Source organism: Manis javanica, chromosome 9 (genome assembly GCF_040802235.1).
Source record: "Manis javanica isolate MJ-LG chromosome 9, MJ_LKY, whole genome shotgun sequence".
NCBI classification, from domain to species: Eukaryota; Metazoa; Chordata; class Mammalia; order Pholidota; family Manidae; genus Manis; species Manis javanica.
In genome coordinates, this window is record NC_133164.1 from 3,109,833 (window position 1) to 3,122,777 (window position 12,945).

The 12,945-nt window shown below is 47.8% G+C and overlaps 1 protein-coding gene across 6 annotated transcripts in view; it reads right to left on the reverse strand.

Moving 5' to 3' along the window:
• Positions 1 to 3,783: 3,783 nt before the first annotated feature.
• The window catches only part of MYO16 (myosin XVI), a 513,550-nt gene continuing 504,388 nt past the window's right edge, over positions 3,784 to 12,945 (reverse strand). For all 6 annotated transcript variants that reach the window (XM_037024949.2, XM_073212365.1, XM_073212366.1 and 3 more), the window contains one exon: positions 3,784 to 8,380. In XM_037024949.2, coding sequence (XP_036880844.2) covers positions 8,153 to 8,380 — 228 coding nt within the window. In that variant the 3' untranslated portion in view covers positions 3,784 to 8,152. The remainder of the gene's footprint in view (positions 8,381 to 12,945) is intronic.

The window sequence follows — 12,945 nt, forward strand, 5'->3', positions numbered from 1 at the left end:
CAGGAGTGAGGGGACGAGGCTCCCTCACCGGACAGCTCCGGGCAGGTCTGCACCAGCCCTGCGGCAGAGGGTGGGACGTGACCCCCCACAGACACCACTGTCAGTCCTGCCAAATGAATTATCCACTCCATGGTGTTGAGGGAGCAGAAGTTCTTGGATATGTGACCTGTACTCTTGTAAAGATGTGAAGGAGCCATAGATACAGGTAAAATGGAAAACCGTCCGAAATGAGAACTTCTCCAAGGAGGAAGCACTGGTCTGACACCCAGACAGGGGGTTCTACACTGTGGAGCGTGTGTCGCATGGACTGATTTCCCAGGGTGCACATCTCCGTAAAACGTCCCATTATGTTTTCTTATTTAGAGACGATGCTGAAAGCTTAGACTACATGGCGATCAAATTCACTGTGAGCAAAACCGTTTTCACTTCACATCACCTGTCGTCATGGCCTGGCAGGAGCCATGGGAAGCTTTATTCTTGAGAGATGGAAGCTCGGGCCAGCTCGGTGTTAGGTGTCCTGGAAAAACCTGTCGACAAATTTGAGATGGAAATTTGGAACCAGAGACAGTTACAAATGAAAATATCCGTGTGACTTGAAAAGAACATAAAGCAAATGCCATTTAAATGCTGAGACTTGTGCTGAAAACCAGAAACTAGTGACACACGAGTTATATCTGCAAGAATTATAACCCGTGAAGAGGATCACAGCTCCCAAGAAGAGGGAAGAGGGAACCACAGGGAGGCAGAAAGTGATGGTTGCTAGAAATGCTTTTGCAAAACATAAACATGTGTTTTCTCATTATTGACCTTCTCTGAAGGTCAGACTTCAAGGGGACATACATGGATATTTAGAAGTTTGGTGGACATTTGGGTTGCTTCCATATATTTGCTATTATAAATAATGCTTCAGTGAACATAGGTGTGCACGTATCTTGGCCTGGTAATGGGGTAGCTACGCTTACTGTGGCAGGCATCTAGCAATGCATGTAATTATTGAGTCACTGTGTCATACATCGGAAACAAATATAATATTGTGTATCAACTTTATTCCAATTTATTAAAAAAAATGAATAAATAAATTAGTGGAACCCAATAAACAAATAAATAAATAACTATTTAAAGGACACTTTTGCCTACAAAGATGTTTGGAGATAAGAATGGGGTGCTCCCTAAGGGAGCAGAGGGGGCAAGTGTTAGGGGGTCCCTGGGCAATGCAGACTGTAACTCTCAGGGAGCAGGCTTACCTGGAGGAACCCTTTTGGGGACATCATTCTGCCAAGTGAGGGGAGGAGACGGTTGGAAATGTGTGTCATTAGTTCTTCGGCTTCAGGAGGATGAAATGGGGAAATCCTTAAGGGGCACGCCCTGCAGCCCCCTCAGCAGGCCTTCCCCAGTGTCCTGAGGGAGTGGGGACTTGAGAAACCTTTAAGGAAATTTCATAGTTCACAGACTTAAGGGATATATCTGTTACAAGGTACTAGACTGTGACTCTCTGCCTGTTTGACACTAAAACCCCAGAATGACGTTGACTGGGACACCTCGCTGCGGGAGCCTTCTGGAACGCACCCAGGGGCTGGCGCGCCTGCTGGTTTCAGCACTGACTTTGGGACACAGGCTTTCAAGGACCCGCAGGAGCCCTGAGAACCATCTGTGTGCAGTGCTGGGACACCGAGTGACATGGGGCTCAGGGTGGGGGGGCGCCACACCACACAACAATCTGCAGCGCTAGAGTCCCCTGGCTACCTGCAGGGTCCCCCAGCAACCAAATGTGGGCCACCTGCAGGGAGCAGCCTGTCTGGCCCTCGCATGCACATCAATCACCTGCAGGTCTTGTCAAAGTGCAGACTCGAATCCAGCAGGTTGGCAGGAGGGGTACCCGGGTGATGTCTGTCTGCTGGGACCGCACACTGAGGGCTGACAGCACCGTCCCAGGGCATCTCCTGTTGAGATTCCAGGGACTCAGGGGTGAGAGGTATTGCCGCCGAAGCCCGCGGGCTCGGGCAGGGTGACCAGCAGCCCTGGAGCGAAAGTGCACCCATCCAGGGCTTGGTGGGAGAGGAGACCCACAGGGAATCTGGGAGGGACGCTCTCTCTGCATCTCCCACAAGAGAGCAGCAGCCTGAGCCCGCCGGCGGACTCCGGCCTGGAGCTCCCCAGGTGAGAGCTGTCCATCTCTCACCCTCAGTCCAAGAGCCTCCAGGACTGGCCAGGGCGGACTTACGGTGGGGTGCTGGGAAAGACGGGGAGGACAGCTGCACATGCAAAGGCCCTGCATCTCCCGGGTGGCGGAAGGCCAGGGGCCCTAAGTACCAGAAGGCAGAAGGAAACACTAAATAGATTTTAGCAGTTACGCTAAGGCATCCCATGTCAGGTGATACGACGCACGGGCTAATCGCTCACCAGGTGACCTTCCGTTCCCTCGGGCCGCAGAGCAGGGCCATCTCCGGGCTCGTCTTACAGTTGGGTCATCACACAACTGATTCTGGCCCACGGACCGTGAACACACGTGACGAGGGCCCCTCCAGGCAGGCCGCGCTGCCCCCGCACCGGCCTGCGCTCCAGGCCCCATCCCCTGGCTCACGCGGAGCAGTCCAAGGACGGGAGGGGATGCGGCTGTGAGACGGAAGGACCCCTGGTCTCTGGAGAACTGCTTGGGGTCCACAGGCGTAGGACTGTGACGGGAAGGGAGAAAACTAAGAAGTACAATTTTATTGTGTTAAGCTACTAGAGTTTGTGGTGCTTTGTTTAAACAGCCTGCTTGGGGAATAAACACAGGTAGGGTTAAAGATCCGAGCCAAATAAGATAATGCTCGCCAGGGCCCGTTGCCAACTGTTGGGAATAACACTGGGAGATGTAGTGACTTGCACCTTTAAGAGGTTTTTTCTTTGAGTCACTGTGTGCAAACTCCTGGCTCTTGAAGGCTCTGAGCACGGAGCTCTTCGCCTTGCTTTGCGTTTTCATGTGGGGCTGAAAGGCAGTGCCCTGGCCGGCAGTAACGGGGCGACGTCACCTCGGGCTCCCTGCTTCCCCGCTCGGCGGCCTCCAGCCTCCGCCGTCACTCTGCGGATTTCCTGGGTCTTCTCCCTCCTGCAGCGGTTTCCTTGCTTGTGAAATAGGCAGTGTTATCCTTCCGTAACAGCTTCCAAGCCCGAGGGGATGACAGCAGTTCAGCCACTGCAAAATTTTCTGAAGAACTACTTCCTCTGCATTGCACATGTATGTGCAACCTATTTATAGAGAAAAGTGTCCAAAAGCTATTTTTGTAATATTATGATTGATGATTTTATTCAACAGTAAGGCCGATGAACCCTAATAGGGACTCTGTCGGGTGGACCTGCTCTACTCGTTATCACACAAGACGCAGTTGGACTGAATGCAGTTTGATAGATCCCCAAAAGAGAGGTTTGGTAAGAAAACCTCTCTTCAGAGTGTGACAGAATTTATACACTTTTCAACCGATTGTTTGAGATAATGGACCTCCAGCCCCTTTGTTTGCTGAAATCTTAAAAGACCAAACCTCATATTGAATTTGGTTCCATGTTTCTTTAGAGCTTTGATATTCCCCTTGGAACTTACCAATAGTTTCATTCCCTTTCATTTCCTTTAGACTTTAGAAACAAAGTGGTGACACCAGGAAAATGCCAAAAGGGCAAGCTCACCAGCCTTCTTTTGAAGTAGTACATGTTCCCTGGTGCTACAGGAGAAGACAAGCTAGCAGATTTTCTGGGATATCTGCCCGTGACTAATTCAAAGGAAAGAAAAGACACATCGATGCATTGCTATTATGAGACAATTTAAATGAATGCATGGATTTATTCACCTTTAATGTTTTCTTACGAGATTTTTGTCTGCTATTGTAATCATCTGGTAAAGTACATACAATCCAGGCTGTATTGTCCTGAGGTCAAGACATACAAAAATACTATTTTAGGTATAAAGAGATTTTTTTTTAAATCTGAAAAGTGATCTGAGAAATTAGAAGGGGAATGGAGATATATTATAGGCAACTAATGAGACATCGTTTGAAAAAGCCATCTGCAAAGGTTTTCAAAGCATCCTGGATTTTAGAGAAACTCACTGAAGTCACAATAACGGAGCAAACCAGGGGTCTGCTTAGGCAAAGTGTACTTAGGTAAAGCGAAAGAACCACAAAGGCAGTCTTTTGCAGTCCGTAACTCAGCATGCAGCAACGCTTTGCTATCTGCGTATCTTTGTAACTCACATGGGTAGAACATTGTAGCAGAATTCGTTTGATAAAGTCATTGCTTATGAATAAGATGTAAAGGAAGTAGAAGGGAAGCAGAGAATGTATTTTTAGTTTTTTGAAAGCAGTCTACTAATTTGGGAAACCATGAGCGTCATAGAGAATTTACCATTGCAAGATAAGTAGCAATGTAACTGTTTTCATCTTCATTATGTGGATTTTTAAGTGCAACTAAAAACAATTGGAAAAATGTAATGAAATTGCACTAAACTTTTACTTGGAGCACAGTTTGTGCTCTTTTTTCCCCAGCCAATTTAAGAGTGTGTTCTGTTGGAAATTTCCTGATGAGAATAAAAATAAAAATAAATCCTGTTAACTTCTAACTGAAGATACACATTTAAAAACTGGGGGAAAATTAGCAATGCAGACAAACAGCCAGGGGGTGAAACGTGTCCCATTGTAGAATGTTACTATATAATAACTTCATGCCTTTTATTGAGATATGAATTGCATTGGATGTCTGACTAGAAATAGAAAGCAATAGAATTTTGACAGAAATTTATCCATCTTCTAGACTATGGAATCCATAATATACTTTTTTGTCTGAGTTGTGCCATGTTCATATATGAGGTTCATTTATAAATCTAACATTTTAAGTGGTTGTCGCTTTTATTGGGTAGATTTATGTAGGCATAATTCTGCTAAATTAGGTACCACTATTTAAGAATAATAATACATATTTTTCCACCCTAGGAAATACATATTAAATCATCTTAACCCACTATAAACATTTCGATGGTTTGTAAAGACCTCTCATAAAGCACTTTTTAAAAAAAGCAGTAAGATTGGGCAGTGTTTGAACATAGGGTAATAATTCATACCAGTTATTTTGCTAAACACAAGGTCTCTGGCCTTATAATATATCACAATTCATACTTCATGGTCTGAGAGCAATTAAAATACCACCCTTAAATGTACTGCAAATACACCTACTTGTTGGAACCTTGCTTATGTGGAATAGCATTCAGTGCCTTGTTATCCAGAACGTACCTCTGCTTATTTTCTCAACAATGTCATCAGTACAGAAGTGTTCTGAGCAGACCTTCAACACACCCCCAGACTCCGGCTTCATCGCACATTATTGTGACTTCTGACACTGTTATTACTGCACAGCTGCTGGTGCTTTGCGTTGCCGCTGATTTTCCCATCATGTGAGTAGGACAGGCAGGTACCAACAGATGGTTCTCAAGTTCTGATCGACTCACACCTGAACTGCCCTCTGCGGAGAAAACCAACAGCCGAACACAGAAGGCCTGGCTTCCTGACTTGTTTACTTCTGTTGAGAAATTCTTGAAGGAGGTTGGCTTCTGACTCCAGGAGGTCAATCAACACTAGGTAAGATGCAGGGATGGCTAGGCAGATGGAACATTCGCTATTCACGATGCTCATGGTACGTCTGGCCGGTGATTGTCAGCGTCAGCTTACGCTGCACAGGCCCTGGACTGGGACCCTGTGAGCAGGATGGAGGCTGGTGCCATATGGACCCACACACGCTGGGACTGCTTGCTTCATGTAAGCCTCCCCAGAACAGTCTCTGTCATAGGTTCACGTAGTCCCAGAAAGGTCACTTAGGTTGAAGTTCTTAAAGATTTACTTCAACATAAGAAGTAGAAAATGTCTGTATATCAAGTTAAAATGGCACCCACTTCAGAGCCCAAACATGAGGGCTTACGCTCCGACAGCCTGTTCAAGCTCTGGGCTTCAGCGTCAGGACCAGGACATGGATGATGATAATTCCCAAGGAGGCGTAGCCCGTCAGGAATAACACGTGCAAAGCAGAACAGTCGCGGCAAGTGCCCAGGGCACATGTGAACCAAGTTCTCACAAGGCGGAACCACTTTTCACTCTGGTCTCAGTAAATGTACTCTGGGTGTGAGCAGGGGCAGTGCTGGGGGCGCAGTCAGGGAGGAAGTTGGGTTCAAATTTTTAATTTAATTCAACCAAGATTGTGAAGGTTCCACAATGTGGAAGGCTTGGCCAGGGAAGCCATGCATGTCAAGGACGGCGGCTGCTTCCTCTGTTTGTCAGCGGCTGAGGTTAGGGAGTCAGACATCAAGGAGATGGGAGAAGAGGCTGGGCCTGGGGCCTGGGCGTGGGCAAGCTTCAGGCCAGTCAGAATGCCTCTGTGGTTGTCGGAGGGCATGAGTACTGTTGCCAGTTAACCATGTATTAACTGTGTCTTTAAATTTTCTGTATGGTGGTGCTGTGGCTTCTGGGCCTCGGCTACCCTGGACGGAGGCCCCTCCTAGGTCCAGTCCTAGAGAGAGCTGACCAATCCAGAGCCCACGCCCCACCTCTCCCTCTGTTGGACCCTTCCACCCCAGGCTGCCACCCCCTCCCTGCCCAGGGCCAGGCACCAGAGAACCAAGGGCAGCTCTTGCACCCCACCACCCGCTGACATTACTCAAACTTGTCAGTTCCGTGCCTGAACACCCTGCCCTATGGCTCTTTCCTCTGGAAACCACAGAAAAGGCTGCAGCCCAGTAGTTCACTTGCCCTTCCTGCCTCCTGGCTGGTCAGGTGCCTCTCCAGGGGCCTCCCTGTGAGGGTGACAAGCTGCTTTTCCAATGGCAGCTGTCTCCTGATCTGTTGGCCTATGGTTACTCCTGAATAATAACATATCACTCCTAAAATTGGCATATGCCGACATGACAATTATACCTGAATAATCATAAAACTTTTATTTTAAAACAAACCACTTGCAGCCTGCAGAATGCTGTGAGAGGCAGGCTGGCTGGATGAGACCCCCTCCACTGCCTCTACAGACCTGATCTGGGAATGGAAAACAATGAGAGAGACCACAGCGAACATCGTTGTGCCCGTTTATTGGTACAGCGACTTCTCAAAGGCTGGTATGAATAAAAAGTGCCACGTAGCAAGGCCTGATGGTCTGACACCACTGCTCACAAGTTGCCAACAGCCAGCAGAAGCACACGGATAAACAAAGCGGTTGCGTTACGGGAGGTGAGTATACAGCAGGCGAGCCATGCACGGGAGCTCTTGTGGCGAAGCAGCACTGCCCAACCCGAGTCTCAGTGTGCTTATTTGAACTGCATGGACCTTTACATGGAGATGACCCTTCACACCCCCAGCTGTGAATCTGAGCTGTCTATGTTTAACTGAGTACTGCACGATCTCCTGTGACCTATCGTGAGGTCAGGGGATGAGATTTAACTGAAGAGCTCAGAATCCACGCATCCAGAAGTGCGGGGCATAGGAAGGGCTGGGGTGTTCCCAGGTCAGTAGGGGAAACAGGAGACATGGAACCCACTCTGGGCATTTGCCGGGTTGGACAGTGGCAAAGCTAAAACAACAATGTCAAGGCTTTCAGGTACTTTCGGCTAAAAAAAATGTGTGGAGAAAAAAAATTCTAGAAATTATTTTTTACAATCTGTATTTTGAGGAGAGGGAGCACCACCAATTGCGTGAAGTTATAAAATACAGTGATCGACATGTAAATAATTACCAGGTTTGTGATTCCAGTGAAACACTAACACCTACCAAGAAATAAACACAAGTCCTGTAGAGCGTCTTATAGGAGAACGACTGGCACCCAGCCAGCACGTGGATGATTTAAAAACCACCGTCCAGCGCGCACGGCCGCCCTCCTCCCCTGCCCTGGTCCCCGCTGGCCTCCGGGCTCACCCCAGCCTCTCTCGTGCTACCCAGGGGCGGCATGGCCCTCAAAACCCAGAGCCTGAAAATCAGTGCATCCCCACAGGATGGGTAGGAAAGCACACACGTGCCCACGCAGGGATGCTCGTGGCTGGCACCCGGCGTCCTGTACTTTTCTGCGTGCATGCGGGCAGCGAGCACCGTTGCGCATCGGGCCGCCTGGCACTGCGCCTGAGCCACGAGGCAGTCAGTCGTGGGCCTGCAGGGGCCCGTCACATGGTGCCGTCCCACAGCTCCGGGGGCAGCCGGGCGCAGGAGGCGCCCTCGGGCTTCTTCAGCAGCGCCGGCTTCCGGCAGGGCGGCGGGGGCGGCGGCCGAGGCTCTGCGCGCTGCAGCACCTGCCGCCAGTCGCCTGCGTCCTCGCAGAGCTTCCGCCTCCAGTCCAGCAGCTCCTGCAGGGCCGCGCTTTCGTTCTCCGAGAGCCGCAGCTGGTGGATTACCTGCGCGAGGACAGAGGGGAGGCGGGGCCGCTCACCAGCCTGACACCCAGCGGGGGTCCGGCCAAGGGCGCGCGTGGCCAGCGGGGCGGCCGGGCGGTGACACCCGCATCAACGGGCGGGCGACCGGGCGCGGCACGGGGCCCCACGTATCACCCAGGGGACCCAAGGAAGTCAAACGTACATGTCCTCGATTGCCATGTACAGTCTCATCCTTTTACTTAATTTAATTTACCACGATTGTAATTCTGCCAGCAATTGGTATTTGGGGTTTCTCCAGCTTCACCCAATGCTGGGGTCCAGTCCTCCATCTATGCCTAGTTACCAGCTAGCATCTTCTAAGGTAACAGGACCCTCCCTGCTCCCGACGACAGTGCCATAACCTGAGAGGGCTGGGCCCCCACTCAAGGAAGCCCACGCAGAGGCAGTGCTGACAGAGGACCCCTTGAGTACAGAAACTGGTTCCGATAGCTCCGTGGGGCAAGGGACAGGCACCGAAACATGGAACTAGCTCAGGGGAGGCAGGGGAGCTGTCTGGGAGCTCCTGCAGCCCCGCAGGAGTCAGCTCAGGTGGTTTTGTGGCGGAAATCAAAGCAATGATCTCAGCTAGCAGCTCCGTGCTCTCTGGCTCACTGACCTTGAGCGGCAGAGCCGGGAACCTCAGGGCCTTTGCAGGGAGCATCCCAATGTTCACCTATATGGACTCCTTCCTCCCGCCTCCTCAGGGCCTGGGGAGGGATGCCCTGGAGACGGCACTTGTGCCCTGATGGCAGTGGGGGCACTTTGGACATTGAGGCTACCCTGCTGTGGCCACCCCCCTGTGCCAGCTGCCAGTAATGTGCAACAGCTGGACGCTGCCAAAATCAATTTTTCTGTCACTTCTGAAGTGAGTATACTGATGTTAAACATGAGACTCCAGACACCACAGTGGGAATATTGAGGACAATTCAGAGGAAATAAGACACCTCCACAGGACCTACTACCTTTCTCAGTGCTACACCCATCCTCTCCATCAAGACAGAATAACACAAAGCAGGACACAGCGGTCGGCTCATGTGATGCAGTCACTTGAAAACAGTGGTCAGAGTTCCAGGACAGTCCTTCAGCCAACACCATCCCCTGGACGCCCAAGCCTACTTTTACCCAAGGACGATTTTAAGGTCTCAGATGCAGGAGACAGGCAGAATGTCAAGGTGTGGTTTTATAACACAGGAGCTGGACGTCAGGCCCCCATCCAGAGAGCATAACTGGATTTCTGGAGCTGGTTACGAGATCCCTAAAGTTTAATTTACGGACAACCAGAAAAGAACTAGGGTTGGAAACAGGCAGGACTGTGATCGTCCAGCCCTTGGAGCGACCCCCCGGCACAGGCATCAATAGTGAGCTGCCAATGCAGTATGCCCTCCGCTTAAAAGGAAACTTTTCTCTAGTCTCCAGGAAGGCAGCAGAGTGACCTGGAAATGAGGCATCCTTGTGCTGGGAGATTCCTGTGGAAGCCAGAGTGCCTCTGGTGCCAGGGGAGGGCACCAAGGAAGTGGGATGGGTGGTGTGCAGAAATATCATTTACCGATAAACACTTTAGAGTACCAAATCTAAGCCAGGTACCTTCCTAAGCACCTTACAAACATTAACTCTTGGAATCCTCCTATGATCTCTACAAAACAGTGCTATCATTTTTCAGATGAGCAAATGGAGGCCCAGAGAAGTTAAGTGATTTGCCCAAAGTCACTTAGAGGAATCTGTCTTCTTAACCCTTACGTTACAATTCTTACCATTTCCTTAACAACTGTTGTCCAGCAGCTGATATATGCCAAAGACTGGGGTCATTATACCATCTTCGTCTTTCCTTCTGTTTTGCACGGGATTTGAGTGGAATCTGTATGTTTTCTCTACTAAAGCATTTTTGTTCCTATGTTTTCTCAACCAGAGTATGCTGTGATGATTACCTGTGGCTTTGGTCCCATTTATGCTGTGGATATATGCTCTGTATATATGGTTTTTGGTACACATTCAGCATAAAGTAGCAACCTCTGAAAAAATACTCTCACTGGATTTATTCTTATGAGGGAATATCTACTTGATGGGAGAATCTTCCATCTCGGCCGCTTACATTCCCAAAACTTCCTTGAGATACTTGCCTTTCTCAAGTCACACAGCTTCACTTTGATCTGAAGGGAAACAAAAGAAGGGATTTCCAGGCCTGCACGTGCAGGACACGTGGGCTGCTGTTCCCTTTGTAAAAGTGAAAAAGGGATATGTCACGAAAACCATATATTTAACTGTCAGACAGCTCTGGCGAAACTGACAACTAGAGAAACTAAATTTCTGGATAGGGAGAATCTTTCTGAATAGAAAATGAATTACAGCTGCTTTTTGTTTTGTGTTTTTTTCTTTTGAGGACATTTGTCAATTCTGAGTTTCATCTGTAGGACTAGAGCTCTTTCTAGAAGAAAGAAAAAAATATATAATATGTTGCAGCCACATGGAACTATGAACATAAATTGAAAACTCGAGGATCCTCAGATGCACGGCCATTTTCCCCAAGAGACATTGGCTGAGTTTTCAACTGTATGAACAAGTGGTACCTCAGGCAAAAAGCTTATAAAAAGCAGAGTGACAGAGGTGCTTCAGAAGCAAACACTTGACATGGGAGAGGATGGCCTCCAGCTCCTGAGTGGTCTTACCTTCAGGATGTGTAGATTTGACAGTGAGTGGCACACACAACCAGAGAGGGGGCCAGGAGCCCTGCAAGGCGGGAGCTGGAGCTACTGCAGCCTTTCAGCTAAAGAACCTCTGGTGAGTTTTGTCGGTGGCTGCCTGACGGTTAGAGGAGCACCACAAGTAGACTCATTCTCCCACCCAGCTTGACTCGCGATTGGATTGATGTGATCGTTCCTTGTTTCTGGTTCCCCACACAGAGGATGGTGGGATCCCCTTAGGTAGAAAATACTACCTATAGCCTCTAGAGTTTATTTACACACAATGCTTACCATGCAACCAGAAAGTACAATGCATTGAAGAGACAAGGAAATTTACCCTAAATCAAAAGATAAAACAGATTCACAGGTGATCCAGATTTACAGTTGGCAGAAAAAGACTTCAAAGCACCTATGGTTAGATGCTTAAGAGAATAGAGTAAAAAGTGGAGAAATAGAGGAAAAGGCAGGACAGAAACACAAAAAGAATACCAGACGTGGGAGAATTAGGAAGATGTGGCAAAGCAATATGCAAAGAGATAAACTTGCAAATGGCATCATTTCATACATTACATCTCTTAAGAAGCTTAGCAAACCACACCAAAGAAAAATACCAGCAACAGCAAAAAGAAAACCCAACGCAGATCACACTAACAATGCCAAAAGACAAAGACAAAGAAGGATGGCTTTAAAATCCAGAGGAAAAAGACACATGACCTTCAAAGGAACAGCAATGAGACTGAAAGCTGACTTCCAAACCAAACAAAACATTGAAAGCCAGAAAACAGCAAATCACAGGTTAAAGTACTGAAAGAAAGTAATTCAACCTAAAACTCCATGCTCAATAAATGCATTCCTCAAAAATGAAAGTGAAATATAAATGTCTTTGGACAAATAAAAATGAGGAAACTGGTGCTCAGAAATCTTGCGTTTTTTTTTTAAGGTGAAGGAGAATGATCCTAGATGGAAATATGGTAATTTAAGAGAGAATTAAGAACACTACGATTAAATCCATGGGTAAATATAAACTATATACTTGGACTGTCTTGTAGACTTTGAGTTAAAAGTTTAACAAGAATGCATTCCAACAGTAACTGCAAAAGACAGGAGAGACGACGTGGAGTTTAGAGGTTCTGAGTTTCCAGCAGTATTAGGAAAATGGTAATGGTAATAAAATCCATTAAGATGCAGTAGGTCAAGGGAAATTAATGTAAGGAAAATATGCAATAATAAATACTCCTTTAATCTAAAAGAAACCAAGAAGGGTACAAAACAAATACAAAAATGGAGGCCAGTTCCTTAAAAAAGAGTAAACAGTTAAACTAGACCAACAGCATCCAGATCCCCAGCCAGCAGGCGGCCTTGCCCTCCCGCCCGCTTGGCGGCATGTGCTGTACTTATATTCATGCTGGTGCAGACCAGCTGACTCTGTGCTCAAGCCAAGCACAAAAGGCATCCATTCTGTATTTCCTCTCAATCCTGAACACTTCAGCAGCTTTTCATAATGACCAAAACTACATAGTAGGTGTGATCCTCTGCTAAGACCTTCATAATAGAGCAGATTTACAGATGGAATTGCTCCGTGGAAGCGGCGCCAATCTGCTGAGAGTGACTTTCAGCGGCTGCTGATCGGAATTAGGCTTCTGGGGGGGATTTTGACAGAAAGTGTCCCAAATCCCCTGAGTCATGGTTTCCCTGTTTGGAAAAAAAAAAAATTGCTCTCTATCCTTTCAAGCTTCTCAGTGTTTACTAAAAATATTTGAATTCCCAAGTACATTATAAAAGGTGAAACTTATACACACAAACCATTAGGAAGCACTTTCTTAATGAGGATATTGATGTCTTAAATAATGTAGTGAGTATAGATGAACG